This window comes from Loxodonta africana, chromosome 12 (genome assembly GCF_030014295.1).
Source record: "Loxodonta africana isolate mLoxAfr1 chromosome 12, mLoxAfr1.hap2, whole genome shotgun sequence".
Lineage (NCBI taxonomy): Eukaryota > Metazoa > Chordata > Mammalia > Proboscidea > Elephantidae > Loxodonta > Loxodonta africana.
This window is the reverse complement of record NC_087353.1, coordinates 66,380,106-66,404,075: the sequence shown is the minus strand read 5'-3', so window position 1 is coordinate 66,404,075 and position 23,970 is coordinate 66,380,106. Positions and strand designations below refer to the sequence as shown.

Here is a 23,970-nt window from a genome sequence, read left to right as displayed (position 1 = left end):
AACAAGGCTTGCATTAATACAAAAAACACAAAATAAGAAACGTTGGAGAGGCTGTGGAGCGGCTGGAACACTTACACACTGCTGGTGGGAATGTAAAATGGTACAACCACTTTGGAAATTGATTTGGCACTTCCTTAAAAAGCTAGAAATAGAACTACCATACGATCCAGCAATCCCACTCCTCAGAATATATCCTAGAGAAATAAGAGCCTTTACACGAACAGATATATGCACACCCATGTTTATTGCAGCACTGTTTACAAGAGCAAAAAGATGGAAGCAACCAAGGTGCCCATCAATGGATGAATGGATAAATAAACTACAGTATATTCACACAATGGAATACTATGCATCGACAGAGAACAGTGAGGAATCCGTGAAACATGGAGGAACCTGGAAGGCATTATGCTGAGTGAAATTAATTAGTTGCAAAAGGACAAATATTGTATAAGACCACTATTATAAGAACTCAAGAAACAGTTGAAACTGAATCAAAATATGGATTCTAGCCCAATCCCCAGGTGCTTTGTGGTACATTAAAGTTTGAGAAGCACTGCTCTAAGCCACTGGTTCCCAACCTCGGCTGCACATTGGAATGTACCTGACAAGTCTGGGTGTCATCTCTATTTAATTGGTTGGCAGGGCAGCCTGGACAGTATTATTTTTTAAAAGCTCCCCAGGTGACTGTTATGTACAGCACAGTCTAAGTAACTATTTAGCTCTTCAACCCAGACGATTCTTTATGAGAAAGCTAGTTACATCTGAGCAACAGCAGGCTTGATTAACTCCAGAAAATGACTCTTGGCAGCCCTGAAATGGAGAAATAACATACTTCCACAAAACCAATAATAATAACCATGGCAGGCTTTCACCAAGTCCTTACCTAGGGCACTGTGCTTAGCACTTTTCATGCATTATTTCTTGTATAATATCTACAAGGGAGAGACTCTTGTTGTCATGGATTGAATTATGTCCCTCCAAAAATGTATCAAGTTGGTTAGACCATGATTCCCAGTATTGTATGGTGTCCTCCATTTTGTGATTGTAATTTTATGTTCAGAGCATTAGGGTGGGATTGTAACACCACCCTCACTCAGGCCACCTCCCCATCCAAGGTAAAGGGAATTTCCCTGGGGTGTGGCCTGCATCACCTTTTATCTCTAAAGAGATAAAAGGAATGGGGAGCAAGCAGAGAGCTGAGGACCTCATACCACCAAGAAACCAGCACCAGGAGCAGAGCGTGTCCTTTGGACATGTGGTCCCTATGCCTGAGAAGCTCCTCGACCAGGGGAAGGCTGAGGACAAGGACCTTCTTCCAGCGCCGACAGTGTGAGAGAGGCTTCCACTGGAGCCGACGCACTGAATTTGGACTTGTTACCTACTAGACTGTGAGAAAATTAATTTCTCTGTTAAAGCCATCCACTTGTGGTATTTCGGTTAAGGCAGCACTAGATGACTAAGACAGAGATGTCTGGAGGAGAAGCATTAGGGGTAAAAGAGCCATCTGAGAGCACACATCCAAAAGTGGTGGAAACATGCCTGTCCCCGAGAGTGAGCGCCTCCTGGAATTTTGCACCCTACATGCCTCACTCACCTCACCCTAGCCTGCACCCTACAAAGGCAGGACTCACACCCATTACACTATGCTTCTGCTTAAGACTAAAGAGCCCTGGTAACACAATAAGCAATCAGCTGCTAACAGAAAGGCTGGCAATTCAAACCCATCCCGTGGCTCCACAGGACAAAGACCTGGCAATCTGCTTCCATAAATATTACAGCCAAGAAAGCCCTGTGGGGCAGTTTTGTCACATGGCATCTCTATGATTCGAAAATCAACTTGAAGTCACCTAACAACAAGAACAAGAAAGGCCACTAACCTGGAGCATATGAACTCCTCAGTCAAAAGGTTAAAATGTTTGTTTATACGTCCTTTCCACAATCATCAGTGCCTAGGAGTCATCAGGAGGGACCAGTCCCTGGGGAAGGACATTGTGCTCGGTAAAGCAGAGAGTCAGCTAAAAAAAAAAAGGAAGACCCTCAAAGAGACAGATTGGAACACTGGCTGCAACGATGGGCTGAAACATAGCAACAACTGTGAGCATGGCGCAGGGCTGGGTAGTGTTTCGTTCTGTGCCATACAGGGTTGCTATGAGTCAGAACTGACTTGATGACACCTAACAACATCAGACAGAACTGACTTGATGACACCTAACAACATCAGACAGCCCTGATGGCACAGTGGTAAGAGTTCAGCTGCTCAGTTCAAATCCCCCAGCCGCTTCTTGGAAACTCTATAGGGCAGTTCTACTCTTTCCTGTAGGGTCGCTAGGAGTCGGAATTGACACGACGGTGAAAGGTTTTTTGGTTTTAACAACATCAGAGGTTAGAAGCCTCAGAAGACAGGCCTGGCAATTTGCTTCCAAAAGGTCACAGCCTTGAAAACCCTATGGAGCACAGTACTACTCTGCACCCATGGGGTCACCATGAGTCAGAATCAACTCGGTGGCAACTAACAACAAGAGAGGTGAGAAGCAGCTGTTATCTTTATCATCTTTGACTGACTAAGCTTAGCACAGCACAATAAACGTTTGATGAATGTATCAACAGATGAACAAATGAATATTAACTAACCATCCATCCTTCAATACATCTTCCACAGTATTCAGAAAAACCACTCCTCCCAAGCCATCTAGTCTCCTGCCCCAATATGTGCGTCTTGTCCTCACACACCAGTCCCACTCCATGCACTCAACTCTCCTTGGCTGCTCTGAAGTTGTTAAAGACCTGTCAGCTATGAACAAGGTGTGTGCTAAAGGATGACAAAGAGGCACAACTCACTCAGCTAATGGGACTCAGTCAAGTGGAAGAGCCAGCAACCTTGGGAAGGATGCTTTGTGCCCAAACAGAAGTGACAGGAGAGCCACGAGACACACAGTGGAAGCTTAACAGATAATATTGAAATTGAGTATCAACAGGGCTCAGTCCCTGGCCAAGGGCTCTAAAAGAAACGGGCAGTTAAAAAGGGACCAGCAGGCTCTTGAATACAAAATCCTGATGGTATATTTGCAAATGGTCTTGAAAAAGAGAACTTTCAGGAAAATTCTGAAAGAGTAGCTCTCACTGAGAACAGTACTGCCCTCTAGAGATGCATCAAAAATTTATGGTGACACTTCTGAGTATCAAAATGATGGTAAGTTGCCACCAGCATTTTGAGAGTGGGGGTCCAGGGTAACAGCTGTCCTGGAGAGCGCTAGGCAGTCCCACACAACTAAGAATCAATCTACATCCTGCAATACTTTCAACTGTCCTGCTGGCCATTTGTGTAGGTGATTTGTAGTCTGAGTCTCTGGAGAAAAAATTGAAGTTGTCAAGGATTTCATGCTACTCAGATCAACAATCAACATCCATGGAAGCTGCGTCAAGAAATCAAATGACATGTTACACTGGACCCGTCTGCTGCAAAAGGCCTCTTTAAAGGTTTAAAGAACAAAGATGTTACTTTGATGACTAAGGTGCGCCTGACTCAAGCGATGGTCTTTGCAATCGCCTCCTGCATGTGAAAGCTGGACAATGAATAAGGAAGAGAGAAGACGAATTGGTGCATTTGAACTGTGTCAGCGAGGAATGCTCAATACTCCATGAAACAAGTATGTCTTAGAAGAAATACAACCAGAATGATCCTTAGAAGCGAGGATGGAAAGACTTCAGCTTGCTTGCTAGGTGCAAGGGAAACAAGGTAAGCAAAAATGTATGGTAGCTGCCCTCATAATGCTGACAATCTGAAAGGGAAGACAGGCAATAAATGAATGAAAATACAGACATAAAACTGTCAATCGTATTTAACACTACGGCTAAACAATGGTTCCTGTAGATCTATCACAAGATCTATCACCTGTGGTCAGGCAGGAGACCGGCAGAGCCTTCTGTATCAATGAGTGTTCTTGGTATTTCAAGAAACAGAAAAGTCAACTCAAACTGGCTTAAACAGCAAAGGGGATTTATTGGCCCACATAACTGGGAAGTCAGAACGTGTAGATCTGTTTCAAGGGTGAGGGAATTCAGCAGCCCAGTGATGTCATAAGACCCAAATCTTTCACCTGCCTCTCCATTCCAAGATGTAGCATAAGCCTCACCCGAAGTGTGTCTCCCCTCGTGGTAGTAAAGTTGCTAAATCAATTCCAATCTTTACACCTTCACAGCACATGGTCGTGAAGATGGAGCCACCCCAGGCACCGAGACAAGAGACCATCTTCCTCCAAAGTTCCCAGCAAACATTCAACTGTGTCTCCTTGGCCAGAGTTAGATCATGTGCCTATTTCCTGCACCAAGTCCAAGAACACTCCTAGTTAGACCAAGCCTTGGTTCCTGGACCAACTGTGGAAAGGAAATAGAATTATCTTGACCAGGTTAGACAAATCAGGGCTGAACTTTTGTGCTTGAGAAGGTTCAATCCCCTCCACCAGCCAAGAAAACAATCAAGCCATGGCTAATACCCCAGTGAGGGAGAAGTATAGGGCAGGGTTTTTAGGAAGGCAATACAATGCTCACTATGGCAACTCTTCTACTAGTTGAAAGAATCCTTCTCTTCTCCCCCAACTCTTAGTCCATAAACATAGGCTTTTAAGATTAGACAACAATGCAAGTATTAATTTTTGAAGGACATACAGACCAAAACTGGGTCTATTTCTGGTCTCTACTCACCCTTAAAAAAAAAAAAAAAATTTTTTTTTTTTTTTTTACTCACCCTTAGGGCAGAGTTTTGTTTTGTTTTACGTAGTGGGTTTAAGATATTCCTCCAGAGTATGTTTCTTTTACCAGACAAAATTGAACAATGGGGATTTCATAAAAGAATGGCAACGTCTCCCTTTTTCAGTTTCATGTACAACAAAACCATCTTGGTCTTGAGATTTTATCTGTTTCCACTGCTCCATCAGTGCTGGCATAGGGATGGCAAATTCTGAGCATGCTTGCCACTACTTCTCCTTCCCATGATCATGGCAGACATTGCTAGTCAATAAAACACTCCTTCCTGACAAGCCCAAGTGAGATCCAGGATCCTCTTAACCAGGAATCTCTGGCAGCCACTACCAATAAGGGTTGGTAACAGGATGAAACCTACCGGTTTTCCCTGTCAAAGCATGTACTGCAGCTGAGGAGATGGCAATAAAAGGACGCAGACCACTGGTACCAAAGGCTATCCCTATACCCAAGACAGGCTCAGAATTCAAGCCCATGTCCCATGTTTGACCTTCTCAACTCTGACCATTTGCCTCTTGTGATAAAAATATAGTCGTTACATTTTGATGGCCACTAAAGAAAATTTACTGGCCTTTTTCACGCATCATCTTTATATTACTCCAATCATTTTTTTTAAAAAGCTGAGACTGAGCCTTAGGGCAGAAAGTGAGATCTAAAGCCTTCATGGAAAGTCAGTAAAGGTCTCTCAAGGGGGCTGGACAGATATCTCAGCAGGAGTCCTGTGGTCCTCATCCAACCTTCTCTTGAAGATCATGCAGATAGTTCTTAGTCTCACATTCCAGATACTGTCGCAGCAGCCCCACGGGGACAAATAAACAAAGGGACACACACCGGGCAGGCTGGGCTGGAAAAATCCCAGAGGTGCTGGAGGTAAAACGAAGGCCAAAGGACCTAAAATGCTCATTACAGAGGGAAACCTGGACAAGGGGAGGACCCACGAGATTCTGATCTTGCCTCAGCATTGCTCGCCACCCACAGCCAAGGCACCAGCCAAGAAGAAGGCATTGAATAACAGTTAAAAAAAAAAAAAAAAAAAAGTTACTGAGCACTTATTATGGTCCTGGAGCTCCACTGAAGGCTTTAGGATCATTGTTGCTGTTGTTGTTTGCCGTCAAGTTGACTCCAACTCATAGTGACCCCATATGACAGCAGAACTGCCCCATAGGGTTTCCTAGGTTGTAATCTTCACGGGGGCAGATCACTAGGTCTTTTCCCCTGTGAAGCCACTGCTGTGTTTGAACTTCTGACCTCTCAGTTAGCAGCTTAGTGCTTAGCCATTGTGCCACCAGGACTCCTTTTAGGATCATAAGCTCATCTAATCTTGCCAACAATCCTATAAGGAAGTATGACATGCTTTTTTGTCTGCCCTTTGCCTGACTCTGGGACCTGGTAGGCTGTCGATCATGGCCTTCTGCTCACTTCTGGCTCAACATGCCCAACTAAGTCTTTCCTAAAATGTTACATACGGACTGTAGGAGAAAGGGCGGCTCTTCCCTTTGGATCCTGCACAAAGCTCAGTGCTACCAGAGGCCTTCTTTGCTGCTGTGTGCTGAGCCTACCTATGACTCATGCTAACACGAAAAGACCACACAGCCAAGAGTAGGGGAGAGTGGTTGACATCGCCTGAGCACCTGGGTCCAATGATGCCTCTAGGAAGTGACCCCTCTTGGATTTCTCCATTACAGCCACAAAAAATTCCCTGGTTGACCCAAGTTAACTTGGTTTGGGTTTCTGCCACCAAAAGTACGTTAATGTTAGCTGCCATTATCATTCCCAATTTTACAGAAGGGGAAACTGAGATTTCAGAAGTTAGCAAGTGACAGCGCCAGGATCACAGTTATGTCTATGCTGCCACCCCAGCTAAGGATTAGACACAGCATTACCAGCCCAGCAGTAACCAAGACACATCCTGTGTGAGGTCACCTCACATGAAACAGGAAGAAAAGGCCATTGTCCACCCCACCCTAGACCACCCTGATCCCTTTTAAATGTTTAAACTGATGACAACAAGAGGCTCAGAGTGGTAAAGTGAATGGGCTCCAGCCACACAACAAATAATAGTATGTTCCTTTCACTGCACCAAATTCCTCAATAGGAGAGAAAAGGTGTGATAAAATAATAAAAGGCTGGTCCAGAAAGAAAGTAACGGCCTTGACCAGACTTTGTAAAACAATCCTGTGGGTACCTCCTTCAGAATGTTTCTCTTCAGCCCTTGGTGAGTCACTATAAACTGGATGTTCCTTCAAGGACCTGACAGGTTTTGAATGAAGGGACAATTTTACTTCAACTCAGAGATTCAATCCCTAATACCCAAACAAGGAAAGCCTGGTTAGTCAGGACTCTTATGATTAGAACTGAGAAAGCCAGCTGCAAACTGACTGAATTAACAAAAGGAGTTTATTGGCTCACATAGTTGAAAAGTCCAGAGGTAAAACAGCTTCAGGAAAGGTTGGGTCTTCCCTAAAATGAAATCATGAAAGAAGCTTAAATGATATCATCAGAATCTGTTGATTTCTCTCTTCCTCCATTTCTCCACTGTGTCTTCTCCTTTGGAGTCAGCATCTTGCCACCCAGTTACAGAGACAGAAACCCAAAAAACCAAACTCACTCCATTCGGTTATTCCAACTCACAGCGATCCTACAGAAAGCTGCCAACAACTCCTGGCTTACATCATATCCTCTCAAGAATGTTGTAATCGGCCCTTATCAGCTCAGCTTGGTCACAGGACTTTCTGGGACCCAATCATGGTGGCCAAGGGATGGAAGGAGCTGACTGTCCAGTCCTGGATCATCTTCTCTTCTCTGGAACCCTGGGAGGGGTAGTCATGAGGTTAGCCCCACTAAACCACATGGAGACAGAATTGAGATAAGGAATAGTCCACCAAGGAAGATTTTCCAGTGGGAAACGACAGTCTAATCAATGTGGTAAGCAGCCTCCAAGATAGCCTCCAAGGATCCCCATCTCGTGTTATTCACACCCTGCACCAGGGTTGATTGGTGTGATAATAGAATGTAACAGAAATGATAGTGTGTGACTTCCAAGATTAGGGTCCACCTTTAGTGTTGTAAAATGGTGATAGCTGTGCTAGCAGTAACAGTAGCATCAGAACCTGTCTAACTTCAGAGGGAATAATAACCAGAATCAGCCCAACACTGACTCCTATGAGATGGAAGTCAGACATACCTCCAGTTTCCAACCTTTTTGCCAATTCTGATATAAGCCTTCCCTCCCATGGCACTACTTCTCCGCTGTGTTCGATAATCTGTTGCAATGGTCACAGAACTCACAGACCATACTTACAGGCAAGTGGCCTATTAAGGAAATAAGAGGGTACAACTTGGGATCAGGATCAACAGGCTACAGCTCAGGATCGGGATCAGGAGACATGTTAATAAAGTCTCCCTTCTTCACTTCAGGACAGCTCTCTCAGCTCCTCTCAGGCCATGCAAGTCTCCTCACAGCTTCAAGGACAGGATCCTCTCAGCCCCCAAGCCTCTCTGCCTGTAGAGCCATCCCTACTGCAAAATTCCTTAAAGGCCTGTTGCCAAATTCAGCATTACAGCCCTTGACCCATGTTACAACTCTTTTAGGGGGTTCCTTACTTTCCCTCTCATTTTCTCTCTCTCTTTCTGCTTCTTCTCTCTTACCTCTTGTTTTTCTTTTTGCTCCTTCTTTCCTATCTTACTGCTTCTTTCTGTCTCTAAAGCCTCTGTGGGGTTGACTGCATATATATACAACTCCTTGTCAAGTTCTAGGCACGGCCCTCCAGGTCCACAAACTGACCAATCCCCTCTCGGTAGGCCACAGACACTTCACTTGCATAACAGGGTACAGATACTTTATTTCCATAGTCTATTGGCCAATACCTGCAAGGTGCATATCAATCACAGGGCAGGCTGCAGCCTAGGATCAGACAAAAAGTATCAAACTACAGACTGTTTACAGCTTATCCAGGAAGTGCCAATGAACCTGGACAAAAGTAACAAACCCTCTGGGGTAGAAAACTAGGACGAAGGTAACTCCTCAGGGCTTAGGGGAAAAATCTCTCAAGATGTTTTTCCAAAGAACCAAGGCAAAGGGTCACATAAAAGAGACACAGGTGTGCTCTCTCTTGATCTTAGATTATTCACTCTAGGGAAGCCAGCTGCCATGCTGAAACCAGCCCTACAGAGAAACCCACATGGCAAAGAACAGATGCCTCCTGCCACAAGCCACATGAGTGAGCTTGAAAGTGACCCTTCCATGCCCCTGTCCAGCCTTCAGATGATTGCAGCTTCAGCCAACACTGTGACTGCAACCTTGTGAAAGACCCTGGGTCAGAACCCCTCAGATAAGTCATTCCCAGATTCCTGACTCACAGCAATTGTAGAAGATCACAAATGTATGCTGCTTTAGGCTGCCAAGTTTGGGGAAAATAACACAATGAGCAAAACCAGAAAATGTCCCCACAATAATACAACAACACAGTTCACTTGCTTTCCCTAAAGGCACTTTCCATGTATTGAATTTGTGTGTGCAAATAACGAAATAACACACACCTTCTATGTTTGTTTACCAACTGCACCTCCCCCCATGAAGTATTTTTGTATGTGCACTATGCTAATTTTCTTAAGCAACATGTAAAAAAAAAAAACTGGCATAACAGCACTTATAAAAATACCTTATGTGGGGAGCATGCGGTTGGCAAACATACAAGGTGTGCATTATTTGCATAAAAATACGGTAAATTTGTCTTTTTTTTTTTAATAATTTCTTTCATTTCTAGTTCTCACGTTCTTTTTTAAAAAACTGTTTTCTTATCATGTCTTCTTTCTTTCAACATCTGTCTCGTAGCTTGAGTTTTCTTAATTCAACAGGAAATAAGGCAATCAATTATTTAGGGTTGCGACTTACATAACCTGAAATACTACTAATTATAATGTTTCTCCATCAGGACCTAGCTGCTGCTTGGGGCTAGAAAGCACTGGGCTAGTGCATAGCCTTGTTCTTTGTTGAGATATGACAGCAGAAACGAAAGCCATTACTTTTAAGCAAAAGAAACATGTAGTCAAATGCTAGGTTGACTCAGTGATGTTGCAGTTTTACAGCTATATACTTAAAGCTAGTAAACACACACAGAGACACTTGTTTTTATTACAATACTTAAAGCAAAAATAATTTCATTTTTCTGATTCTGAAATACTCCACCACTGCTGTTAAAATAAAACTTTTGATTTGGCAAAGTATCTTAGTGACATAATTATTACATTAAAGAAAAATGACAATGATAGTTAACATTCATTGCGCATTTATTGAGCACATTCATTGAGCTAACATACAGCCTCCCATTTTAACCATGCATCAACTCTACGTGGTAAAGAGTATTCTTAATCTCATTCTATAACTAACTGAGATTCAGAGAGGTTAAGTAACTTGCCTAAGATCACACAGCTAGTAAGCAATAAAGCCCTGATCTCACTCCTGCTGTCTGATAACAGGGCCTGTGCTCTAAATCACTAGGCAAAACACCTGCATTATGGAATCTGCAACCTGAACACACCAGGCCTGGTAACAGGGTGGACCCAATACACATACACAGGCCTTGCCTTCCAGCCTGTGATGCTTTGCTGCTCCACCCCAACTATACCCAGATTAGATACAGCACCCCTAGTCCCCAGGCAACAACTGACCGGGAAGGTACACTGCCTGACAACTCTAACAGCCGCCCCTTTGTGGGCAGAAGCAGGAAGAAAGTTCCAAGAAGTGGCAAAGGTGAACTGTCTGGAACAGGTCAGCAATCAAATTGTGCAAAACTTACAAATCCAGCCGCTCTGTTAGCTTCCTTCCTTTTCTCTCCTTGTGAAGTTGTTTACAGATGTTCCTTCTACCTGCCAACTGCAAACTTTTAGGCCCCTGGAATTCTTAGCTAACCATTGTTTAAATGAGGAGACTTCAGTTTATAAAACTGTCTGGTTAAGAAATGTTGTTCTTTTCTCCATTCATGGGCTAAAATTTTCCCAAGAATGATCATATATTAAAACACGCTTACACAACTGGACTAAACCAAAAGAAGAGAAGTTTCCTGAATAAACTGAATGCTTCAAAGGCCAGCATAGCAGGGGCAGGGTTTGGGGACCATGGCTTCAGGGGACATCTAAGTCAATTGGCATAATAAAATCTGTTAAGAAAACATTCTGCATCCCGCTTTGGAGAGTGGCATCTGGGGTCTTAAATGCTAGCAAGTGGCCATCTAAGATACATCAATTGGTCTCAACCCACCTGGAACAAAGCAGAATGAAGAACACCAAAGACACGAGGTAATTACGAGCCGAAAAGACAGAAAGTGCCACATAAACCAGAGACTACATCAGCCTGAGACCAGAGGAACTAGATGGTGCCCAGCTACAACCGAAGACTGCCCTGACAGAGAACCCCTGAGGAAGCAGGAGAGCAGTGGGATGCAGACCTCAAATTCTTGTAAAAAGACAGACTTAATGGTCTGACTGAGACTAGAAGGACCCCAAAGGTCATGGTCCCCAGACCTTCTGTTAGCCCAAGACAGGAACCATTCCCAAAGCCAACTCTTCAGACAGGGACTGGACTGGACTATGGCATAGAAGATGACACTGGTGAAGAGTGAGCTCCTTGGATCAAGTAGACATTTGAGACTATGTGGGCAGTTCCTGTGCAGAGAAGAGACGGCAGAGGGGACAGAAGCTGGCCAGATGGACACGAAAATAGAGAGTAGAGGGAAGGAGTGTGCTGTCTCATTAGAGTGAGAGCAACTAGAAATATATAGCAAGGTGTATATAAGTTTTTGTATAAGAGACTGACTTTCACTTAAAGCACAATAAAAATTTAAAAAAAAGAAACACGCTTACTATAAAATACATTTAAAATAGCTTGCTCATGTCCCGTGCTTTATGTCTTTCCACGCACATTCCTCTCCATTCAGTCCTTGAAGGTGGGTGGTGTCACAACATTATCCTCTCCATTTCATAGATAAGGAAACACACACTGGCAGCAGTTAAGCAATTCTCTCAGAAACACACAATGTGCAAATAATTAAATAGGGACTAATCTGACTCCTAATACAATCCATTAAAATGGCAGGAAATATAATTCTGTCTTTGATGATTCAGAATCGGAACTGCCAAAGACTTTAGTCTTCATTGGGAACGTCAAATACAATTATGCCACAGAACCCTCGCGTGGCTAGGTAGAATGGTGGTCCAGGGAGAAAATGCCCATTAAAGCACCTATTATTGTATTTACAATAATCACTATCTCTGATGCTCTGGAAATATCATTTCAAAATGGGAAGAAAGGAGAGAAGCTCAAAGAATAAAGATTACATGTGGGATCATCGTGCCAACTTTTCATTATGTACACATGTAAAAATCACATTAGTGCCATTCAGATCATCTACCAGCAAGAAGGTGGGCAATGCTGCTGTAAATTTACTTAACTCTGGACTCTTCTACCCACATCTACAAGACACATTTATCTCCTGGTATTATTTAAAGGTGATTCCAAAGAACAACCAAGAATTTTTTGTCATCTCTTTCACAGACTTATGGAAATACACTTCTTATCTTACCTAAATGAGGGAGGCAGTTAGAAACAGCTCAAACGCCCAAGAATCGAAAACGGTTCATTTAATATGGTACACTGTTGCAGTTAGTTGCTGTCCAGTCGATTCTGACTCATGGTGACTCCATGTGTGCAGAGTAAAACTGCTCCATAGGGTTTTCAAGGCTGTGACCTTTCAGTAGCACATCGCCAGGGCTGTCTTCTGAGGCATCTCTGGGTGGGTTTGAAGCACCAACCTTTCAGTGAGCACTTAACCATTTTGCATCACCCAGGGACTCCAATATGGTACATTACCTTGGTAAAATACCATATCCAGATACTAAAAAAAAATAGTTACCAATAAAACCTACGTGGAAACAACAAAAACTGCTTTTGCAATAGTAAATACTGGACAGGGTAGACTAAAAGATGGTAGGCTATAGATTCTAAACACAGTTTGTAAAAATACATCAGCGTACAGACAAATTCAGGAAGTATGGATGTTTTCAGGGGAGTTGGAATTTTCAGAGTTTGTTTTTTTTTTTTTTTCCTTAATAAGATAGAAACTTTGTGTGCCTTAATCTTAGAGAGTGTTCTGTATTGGTGTACACGGGCCTACCATCTTCTTTTTAGTAGCTCAGGGTGCTTCATTGTCTGACTGCCCAAAAGTTCATTTAACCAGTCCACCAATAGGTGGACACTGGTGTTGTATTCAGTGTTTTAGTATTACTGATAATGCCACAGTGACTTAGGAAATAAAAATGGCTCCTAAACAAGTAAAAACAGGCTCAACCAGACTGTTAGAGAAATGGAAAATATTCTGCCAGTACAATATTTCACCTGTGATATTATCAATGACCCACAAGTTGGATCTCACACACTGCGGACATGGTTGGACAGAAGTAAGACCTTTCACAAGTTTCTGGGGAACACACACTGTCTTGGTCCCTGTTCTGGGTTGAACTGTGTCCCCCAAAAAGATATGCTGATGTCCCCATCCCTCAGTACCTGTGAATGTGGCATTTGGAAATAGAGTCTTTGCAGATGTCATCACTTAAGATAGCATGAGGGCACAGTGCAGTAGGGTGTGTCCTAATCCAAACTGAGCAGGGTCCTTATGAAAGAAAAGAGACAAAGAGAGACACACACAGGAAGGAGTGCCATGTGACGATGGAGACAGACGTTTGGAGTAGCAAAACAGTCATGTGCTCAGCTGCTAAAGGAAAAAGTTGATGGTTCGAACCCAACCCAGTGGCTCCATGGAAGAAGGACCTGGCAATCTACTTCCATAAAGATTACAGCCTAGAAAACCCTATGGAAGAGTTCTGCTCTGTCACATGGGGTCACTATGACTAGAAAATCAACTCGATGGCAACCAACAAAATCTACAAGTCAAGAAACTCCAAGGATCAGACCATCACCAGAAGCTAGGACAGAAGTATGGAAACAATTTTCTTCTTCAGAGCCCTCAGAAGGAATCAATCCAGCTGACAACCTGATCTCAGGCTTCTAGCCTCCAGGGCTGCAAGCGATTAATTTCTGTTCTTATAAGCCACCCAGTTTGTGGTACTTTGTTACAGCAGCTCAAGGAAAGTAACACAGCCTCCATGGAGGGCAATTTGATGATCTCTGTCCAACTTACAAATGCGTGGCACTATGACCCAGCAATTCCACTTGCAGGAATTTTTCCAACAAATACACTCACATAGGAACAAAAGGACAAACACAAAAGTTAGTCACCATGCATTACCAGTAACAGCAAAAGAATGAAAACAACCTCAATGCCCACCTCTTGGTGGACCGATGAAATGAATTTTCAGGCAGTCAATGAAATACCCTGAGCTAAAGAAGGTGGCAGCCCCATGTTCGCCAACACAGAACAATCTCTAAAATGTAAAGTGCATGTGCACCTTCAGGTCCCTCCAATTCAAAATCAACTCGACAGCACCTAACAACAACAACAAAGCACGGACAGTCCCTGGAATTGGTAACATTGGCCACCTCCAGGAAACAAACTGGGGGGCTGGGGTCGAGAGAGAAGAAACCTGCACAGTTTAATCCTTTGTATTTTGAGCCATGTGCACATGCATTTTTTATTCAATGAAATAAGTTAAATTAAAACTTCAAATACATAAACTTTATGTCCATTTGTCACTGTCTTTTTTTTTTTTTTTTAAATTACAAGGTGCTAGTGAAAGGTGTGTGCTTGGGGTTCTAGCGAAGCCTCCCTCGCCTACATCTCCATCCTGCTGGCCCTCCTACCTGGCCAACGCCTGAATCTTCTCTACGTGCCGCTCCTCCTGCTCGGCCACTTTCCTTTTCAACGTGTCCATCTCTTGCCGGAGCACAGCAGAATGTTCCATCTCACCATCAAGCAGGTTCCGCAGAGATCTACAAAGAATGGGCCCCATTAGTTCAGATGCTATCAACCCAGCGTCCATTAAACCCAGAACATAGTTATTTACCTAATACATCAAGGCCTAACTCATTCATATTCCACGAGAATCTGCATAAGCCATACTTCAAGTCTACCTCGATTCAGGAGATCCCAAACTATGGTCAGCAGCCTCAGAGGGATGGGCCCTAGAGAATCACGTGTGGCCCAGGCTCTTTGCTCCTGACAGCCTGGGAGCAGGCAAGTCATCTAACAGTTTACATCACCAGAAAATCCTAGGTAAGTCCCTTTAAAGACAGGCCACTCAAACGTGCAGCACATTAAACTGACGCCATTTTGGCCCAGCCACATTGGATAGGAGACTTAACAAAGAAAGGGATGCCAGGAGAGGCTCAAAGGATAATATATGAGGCATGAAAATATTATGCTCAGATTATCTGACAGAAGTCTAATGTCATTCCCACCACTACCCACAAAACATACTTTAACCTGAGATTTCATTAGCCATCTCCAGGTTACATGAGCGATAGGTATCTATAGGCATGTTTTACATTCCCACATTGTTAAGCCTACGCAATATGTTCGCTTGCGTGCCATTCCTTGTCTTAGATAAGGGAGAAGACAACAGCTCTTCTAGAGATAATCAAAAAGTACTACTAAGAACGGAGCCACACATGGTTCTGCTGACCGTTTACTGCATTGTACCTAAAGTGGGTATTTCTAGAAAACAATTACCAGTCTGGGTGTGTCCACATGCTAAATTCAGAAGACGCTTGCTCCATGACGTCAGGATATAAGCAAACATGTCTGGCTCCCCCATTATTAACTGAACTCTCCCAACACTGGTGTTCCTTCAAAGTGTTGAGAAAAGTCCCCTCTTGATCCCTGGGAGCACACACACACACACACAACCATTATGATTTTTTTTCCTTCTCTCGGAAGGAGAAGAAATTAACAACAGGCAATGACTATTGTTCTTCACAAGGCCAGACAAAACCTACAGCTTCCTCCAAGATAATCGCTCCAGCTGGGATAAGGAAAAAGAATCCCACAGTGTCTACAAGCTCTTTGTTGAAAGTTTATTTCAGATGGAAAATCACCCTGTCTCGATTCCTTTTAAAAAAATATATCTTTTTGATGGAAAAATTTGGAAACAGATAATGGTGATTCTAGAACAACATGATGAACACAGTCAATGTCACTGAACTGTACTCGTGAACAACGTTGAAATGGCAAATGTTTTGTTCCATATGTATTTATTACAAAAAAAATACCCTTTTGTTTTAGAAAAGTATGGTTGTTTGCTTTTATAGGTTTCCATAAAGACAAAGGAGAAGCTTATCAATTAAGATCTGAAAGGTTTTTAAAAAAAAAAAAGAATCAAGATTGGTTGGCTATCACCATGGATCCTTAATTCCCCTTCTGAGTGAAAGAATAAGGGGCCAAAATGAACACACATACACGTGCATATGCATGTACATATGTGTACATACATCATCTCCAAACCCCAGGTAAGGTATCCTAACTATGCTTGCAGGTTAGCTGATAGTTGCAGACCAGTACCTCTGTTGTTCACCCCATAGCAAGACAAGGTTCTGGCAGGTGAGAGACTTGCCTTCAGGCAGTCAGATGGTAATAGTGCGCCTAACACCTGGGCAGTATCTAGCATTGCGTTCAAGAAGGAATAAAGAGGAATAAAACCCTTCACCCTTTCAATATCTACAATTAGGCTTGTACATATCCACGTACAATCTTGCCCTAGGTATCCCCGATTTGGGCAAATTTTAAGACAAGTATTCAAGTGCCTGCAGCATGGTAGGTACACCGTCAATTAAGGGTTACCCAGAAGACTGCTTTACCAAATTCTCAGTCTGTTCTAAGGTAATGCCATTATCATAAGGTTCTCATTCCATGCTTTCACTCAAACCACAATATATGCACTCAAGTGGTACATCCCAGACCAAAAATAAGCAGTCATCGATCACAATTTCACCAGCAAAGCAAAATTTCCTTCATCTGTTATGTTCTCTCTATCTCAGAGGTAGAATGTCAAAGAAAGAATATTTTACAAGCCTGAAGATCCTGATACCTGTTCTCTTCTTCCAGCTCATCTTTCCTATTCATCATGGCCACGATGGCTTGTCGCAGTTCGTCTAAAGGAGAAAGGAAAGGCAAAATTAACCCCCAGGGCTCACCTGTTCCGTCGTCCCCTCACTTCTCTGGGTCATGGCCTGTCTAGACAAGTTTACTTTGCCCTTCCAAAAATAATTCCTGTAGGGTCTTACCCAAGAGAGCCAGTGAGCTCAACTGATCACTCTTTTATTAACCACAAAAAAATGGAAAAACATGGTGACAATAAATGTGTATATTCTTTGGTGAATATACTCAGCTGCTATAGAAAAAAATACACTTGCAATTTCTAAGTGCTTTTCAAAGCCTATGCTACTGGACAGTATTTGTTTTGAACAATGATTCATTCCCAGTTAGAGCTGTTTATCAACTTAACAGATCAAGTGACAATGGCTGCATACTGGGATACAAATACTCGAATTTAATAAGACAGCTGGTTTTCCTACATTGATATTTGATAGTATACAGGTGACACTGTAAAGACGAAAGGGAACCTCTCCAATACAGTCTGTAATTAGAACTGCTCTTTCGGATACCTTCAACTTAGGAAAGCATTCATGGATAGAAAGCCACACCTTTAAATAAGTACCCAGTGTCCAACCAACACTGAACTTAATTGTTGTCACTATTCACATGTCAAAGATGCTGTTCATTCATATCGCTCAGTCAGGTCTTGAGACCAGGAACTTCTAAATTTCTCCTGGAAAGCCTTTTGTTTTTGTTGTTTTGATTTTGCTTGTTTTCTTTTTCTCTAATAAACCCAAAAACCCACTGCCGTTGAGTCAATTCTGACTCATAGCGACCCTATAGACTTAACAGACCCTGTGAACTGGATTTCCCTCTTGAAATTGGCTGCTAGGAAGCTCAGAGCCAAAACTGCACCACACATCTAACAAGTGTGTGTGGCCACATAGCAACCACTATGTGTTCTTTCTTTTTTTTTTTTCTGAACTTGTATTTCCACCTTAGGAGTGCGTGGTGGAGCAAACTGTTAAGTGCTTGGCTGTGAACCGAAAGGTTGGCAGTTCAAATCCATCCAGAGGTACTTCAAAAATAAAGGCCTATCAATCTACTTTTGAAAGGTCACAACGATTGAAAACCCTATGGAGTGCAGCTCTGCTCTGACATCAAGGCCCTGAGCTCTGGTTCCCTGACCCAGTTCAGAATGAAAAGTCAAACAGACTCTGGTTTCTTGGAAGTATATGCAAATGTTTATTATCTTCCTCCTTTAAGAAATCTTGCTTTAAGAATGCTCCTTGCTTAGGTAAGCCTAAAATTCTAGGATTGTCCCCCCTCCCCGCCCCTTATATCATTCATCTCCGCACACACATCCAGATCATATTCACTGAACACGTACTATGTGCCAGGCACTGTGGGGGTGCTTGGAGGATGTGGCTGGAGGAAGGGTATAAATAAAATAGCCAGTAATGACCCTGCCACCATGGGCTAGTAAAAAACATTTAAAAAAAAGTTGCTGTCAAGTTGACTCTGACTCATAGCCCCACGCCAGCTTCCCAGATTCTGTGACCTCCTCTTTCGGGCACAAGGGGGTAACATCCCCATCCCCTCCCTTACCGGGGAGCTGCGATGATCAGAGGAGAGATTAGATGGGCCGGTACACGTGTCAAGATGCTGCCTTTTACGTGGTGTGGCAGGGGGGCATTAACAATTTAGAAGAACTCACCATAATGCTAGAGCTACAACTTTCTAGTTTAACTAAAAACACTAATAAATCTGTAGAAGAAAAAAAAACCAGTAATTTATTCCCATGACACTGTAGCCATGAAAAAAAAACATATTTAATATATTATTGAAGACAGGCAAGATAATATCTCTTCGGCTCTTATCTTCAAGAAACCTGGCTGCAGTCATGTACTATAGACCCAAGACTCAGGAAATTGCTCCTTTACTCCCAGGCCTGTTTGAATCTGAATTTTCTTATGGGGTCTTCTTTCCCACTGGCGTCCTCGGCTGCCCAAACTTCCTTGGGGGCGAAGATTGGGAGGGCAAAGGAAGAATATATTTAGAATTGCGATCTGAGCCTGGAAGAAGCTGAAGTCTCTTCTTAATCAAAGAAATTGTACTTTAATCTCCTAGCTTTTCTTGTCAGATGTGTGTCTCTCTGTTCAATGGCAGTCCAGCATGTGCATAAGCGATTTCTATGAATGAACTACTTGCACTGGATGTAAGCAGAATGAGCACAAAAGAAGCAAAGTACACAGTGTGGGCCCCTCCCCACCCGTGCACTCTGTAAGGGGATGCCTGGGATTGAGCAGAACAGAGCATGGTGCCCACTGGTCCTCATCCCTGGCTCAGCTGAGCCTCTCCTGGAGGGAGCAGCTAATAACCATGAACTTGAGCTTTGTCATTCTAAGACAGGGAACAGAGGCCCCCCACCCCAAATCTGCAAACAAAGTAACAGGAAATGGGCCAGGGTGCAGAAACAAAGCCATTCCCCAGAACAATGGGACAGGGTATCAGATAATAGCGCCCAAACTTCTTTCAAGTCGTCTTTAGGAAATGGCTGGAGAAAACCAGCACCAGGGACATGCACAGAACATCCACCTATGACAGCTGTGTGACCTTCCCCTAGGGGCAGTAAGGGGCTGCAGCAGCAGCCCAGAGACTGCACAGGCGCGACACCCCATAAGTCCTGCTAGAAATACCAGAGGACTCGGGGACAGGGGCCATCTTGGAAAGCTTCTGTGTGCACTGTAGTTAGCATATCCCTGCCTATGCCTGTGAATAAACATGAATCTTTTCCCCACCCAAGAACTTTCAAAAACCTGGGTGGGTCTTTTGTTCTGTGAGACAGAGGTAACCATTGCTTTAGGCCCTCCTTGTCTCTACTTGAAAGCCTCTTCGATAAAGCTTTGCTAAGAAAACTCTACATGCCTTACCTGCTCATTCTTGACCAGTGAGAGGCAAGAACCTCATTCTAGTAATAATTTCACGAAGTTCCTGAATGCAGTCCAACTTCCCTGCCCAGCCCCAATGACAGAGACAGCCACCTGTTTCAGTGGCCTTCAGCACTCTGCCTGCCTAAGGGACTCCCAAGCCTATACTGACTGTACTATTTTGGTCCTCCACACAAACCTGAGAGCCTCTCCCCTGAGTAAGATGCAAATCCAACAGATATTACTTAATGGGTTTCCACAATCTGGCCACCATCCATCTTTCCTTGTGTTTACCCCCCACTCCCAAACCGATAAAACCCAGCTCAGCATTTTCACCCTGATGGAAAGACACCTCTGCTGAGAAGCCTTCCCTGAGCCCAAGCCTAGGCTGTCACCAAGTTCTTGGGACTCAGGTCCTCCATTAATGGAACAGCAACAGGTGGAAGGGTGTGTGACAATCGTCAGTCTCCTCCCACTGAGGCACGACTCCTCAGAGGCACACGGTGTGTCATTCACCTTGGCGTCCCCAGAGCTTCGACACGTGGGGTGCTCCGTCGAGGCTTACGGGGTTGAATCCCATGAAAACAAGTGATCCAGGGAGACAATTCATATAACTACTACGCTTCTAAAACTAATAGCAAAAGTAACAATGGTCATGTAGCAAGTATTTTTCATGTGTCTAGCCATGTGTTTGAGTCTCTCAGCCAACGAAAACCCTATGGAACACAGTTCTACTCTGACACACGTGGGCTCACCACAAGTCAGAACCAACTTGACGGCAACTGGTTAGCAATATATCCGCACCTGACATGCCTTGTTTCAATTCTCACCCAATGAGGGTGCTCAGTAATACAGAGCAGGAAAGCAAAACTGGGACATCTCCTACAAAATCTCAAGCTGTCTTCCAAACCCTCTTTAAGGCGTGAAATTGTCCTGCTAGGCCCAAGAGCTGGAAAGGAATAAGGCACTGGGGTAGAAGGGTGGAGGGAACAAGAAAAGGTCATATGGAGTTCCAGTAGATTCCATTACAATGACTGGAGTAAGATCCATGGAAAGCTGCTACCAACAGACTCCGAGACAGGCATATCTGAGTTCAAACCCCAGCTCAGCCACTCACTGGCTGGTAACCCTGAGCAGGTTTCCTCCATTACAAGATGCAAAATGGGGATAACACCACGTTCTCTGCAGGACGGCTGAAAGATTAAACTAAAGCACGAATCTGCAAAGCATCCAGCCGAGCTCACGCTCTGCAGCGAACACCAGTGAGGCAGTAAGGGTCCTGGATTTCAGAGCACAATCTCTGAAATCAAGTCCCCAGGTTCAAATCCTGGCCCTGCGGCTGGGTGACCTTGGGCAGGTTACCTACCCTCTCTGAGCATCAACTTCCTTATCTCTAAAATGGGATCTTCATAGAAACTTATCTCATAAAAATGTTGCAAGTATTTGATAATATGTAATAATAATCTGTATTTAGAACAATGCCCAGCCCACAGCAACCACTCACCAAATGTCACTGACCACTATAATTATAATTAATTTTGTCCCTTTCAACAGCAGCGACAAAAAGACAGGGACAAGGTAGTAGGGATCGCTCCCAAGCACAGGCCAGTAAAACTGGGCACATTTTTAGGAGTTTACGGGATTTATTGAGCTACTGTGTGCCTCAACCTTGGGAAATAAAAAGGAAATGTTTTAAAGTAGTCCATACCCTAGAGCAGCAGACTAAATAAGAGAATTTTCTGAAGTGTCAAACAAGATCACCGTGGGCAACGTGGGAAATCAGATATGTCACTTTGAGGGGGCTGAAAAATTGTCTGGATCCTGGGCTTTTTAGGCTAGTAAAAGAATGGCACGGGATGACAGTGTCCCAGATACTGCCACCCTGACTGTGCAGCTGAAAACTTTCTGTTCCAGGGGAAAAAACTTGGAGGAGGAACCATTCCCCAAGGGAACACAGAAGGTAGTCGAATATTCTTCTGGCAGAGAACAGTCACGAGTTGCCTAAAATCTTCACTTCAAGTTCACCTTGCTGTTGTCATTAACTGCCATCGAGTCGGCTCCCACTCATAGTGACCTCGTATATAGCAGAACAAAACACTGCCAGGTCCTGTGCCATCTTCACGATTGCTGGTATGTTTGAGTTCATTGTTGCAACCACGGTCCACGGTGTCAATCCCTCTCATTCAGGGTTTCCCTCATTTCTCTGATCCTCTATTTTACCAACCACGATATTCTTATCTAGCAATTGGTCTTTCCTGATGACATGTCCAAGAGAGGCCCAAATCCCATGGCACAGAAGCCACCCGGGAGAAACAGTGGGTCCATTCAACGTTGATCCGATCCATGCCATCATCCTAGAAAGGCTCTTTTCCTTTCCCTTGTCCTATGCGTTGTGCATTTGCAGCCTCTTGAACGATGGCCCTGTATGTGTGTCAATATCAAAATGACTGATCACGACACTTAAAAGTACTCTGAGAGTGGGGCTTCTGTTTTAAAAACCTGTCACAGAAAGAAGGGCCATCACAGCTGTCCCACCACCTCCCTACCCTGCCATCGTGCAACGCTCACACTAATGGCAGAAAAGGAAAGGGACCGAGAGCTGGTGTCCCCCTGAGACAACGCTCCTCCGACAGGCTTTAACTCTAGCACATTCACTTCTGCTGCCACATTGGCTGGTTGGTGAAGCTGGAAGGTAACGTTGGGGATGATATTCATGTATCGCGTAAATATTATACTCTGCCAGCCCCAGTGACACACATGAGCACAGGCGCTCCCTAACATGTAATTTTCCCTCCTCTCCCCAGCACTGCACATCCCATTATTTGTTTAGTCTCTATCATCCTGGCTTCCTTCCTCTTTATTACCTGCCACGGCACACATTTCAGCTGACAACCAAGCACCGTTTCTGTACTGTAGCCCCCCCAGAGCCTGGCAGAGCAGGGGTTTCCCTCTTCTAAGGCCGAAAGGCAAATGACCATCTACCTCCAAATCTCTCCCTTGCTCAGCTTCCGAGGACTAATTCACAAATCCAGTCAAGTACGCAGGCGAATGTTAACTTCAACTGTCAGAAATCGATCTGGGATTAAAAAAAAGCAGCATTTCAAATCCCAGTGGAAGGGATGGATTCTTCCATAAATACTGACAGGGCAAGGAACCGTTTTGGGAGCAAAACACAAGACCTAAATCTCTGCTTCTGCCCTGTATCAGCACAGATTCCAGGCAGGATAACATTTAAATATGTGGGTAGAAACAATAAAAGAACTATATACATACATGAACAAACATTTATGCAGTTTTGGGATAGCGGAGAGGCCCTTCTTGGCATTAAACCATTAAGGAAATGACAGTATTGCTATACAATTTCTTTTTTAACTTCTGCACAGCAATGGCCAATCTCATATGGAACAGGTCCATTAACTGTAGACGCTCTAAGCTCTTTAGGGCTGCTAAAGGGCAAAACACAGTTTTCTAATCAGGTCTGCATTCAAATTCCAGCTCCACTGCATCTTGGCTCTGGAATCCTGGGCAAACAACTTTTTTGCCTCACAGTCCTCTCAGCTAGAAAAATGTTGCTAACACTGCCGACCTCACAGGACAGAGCAGGGGGTGGTAATACACTTTATTGGAACATAGTCACGCTCACTCATTTTCGTATCGCCTGTGGCTGCTTTCACGCTACACAGCACAGTTGAGTCATTACAACAGAAGCTACATGGCGTGCGAAGCCTAAAATATTTACTCTTAGCTGTTTACAGAAAGTTTGCTGACCCGCCTGAGAATATCTACAAGCTCTTCCCTCTATCCCCCTTCCCGGCCTTCTCTGATTCACGGTTGGTGGGAGCTCTCTGTGCTGAGTGTTGTGGCCTGCATGACACTAGTGCCATCCAGGGCGGACCCAGCTGCTGTACCAAGCAGGAGGCTATAGATCAAGCTTCGGTAGAAGTGAAAACGCAGTTGAACGCTGCTGCCTGGCACACTGGGTCCCGTTCCCCCTCTTTAGAGTTCCTCCCCTTTCCAGGATGACAGCCTCTGCCTTGGCCCTCTGGCTTGTCCCCACCTAGCCTCCTGTACTGGGTTTTCTTCCTCCACCCTCAGCCTCTGCTCTCTCCCCTTCACTGGTCCCCAGGGCAACTGTCCCTCGCCCAGGGCTTCAGCCATAGTTTCCACTCTGAGGACCCTGAAGCTCCACCCATACTTTCTCCTGAGCCCCAGACCGTGAGCACAAGAGCCTCCCCACT

The 23,970-nt window shown here is 44.0% G+C and overlaps 1 protein-coding gene across 17 annotated transcripts in view; it reads right to left on the bottom strand.

The window, feature by feature from the left end:
* The window catches only part of SNX29 (sorting nexin 29), a 662,332-nt gene that overhangs the window by 426,707 nt on the left and 211,655 nt on the right, over positions 1-23,970 (bottom strand). For all 17 annotated transcript variants that reach the window (XR_002787578.2, XR_010323633.1, XR_010323635.1 and 14 more), the window contains 2 exons: positions 16,795-16,858; positions 14,573-14,701 (listed from right to left, as the gene is read on the bottom strand). Coding sequence is in view for 12 of the 17 variants with exons in the window: in XM_064295605.1 (XP_064151675.1) it covers positions 14,573-14,701; positions 16,795-16,858 (193 nt within the window). In the remaining 5 variants the exon portion in view is untranslated. The remainder of the gene's footprint in view (positions 1-14,572; positions 14,702-16,794; positions 16,859-23,970) is intronic.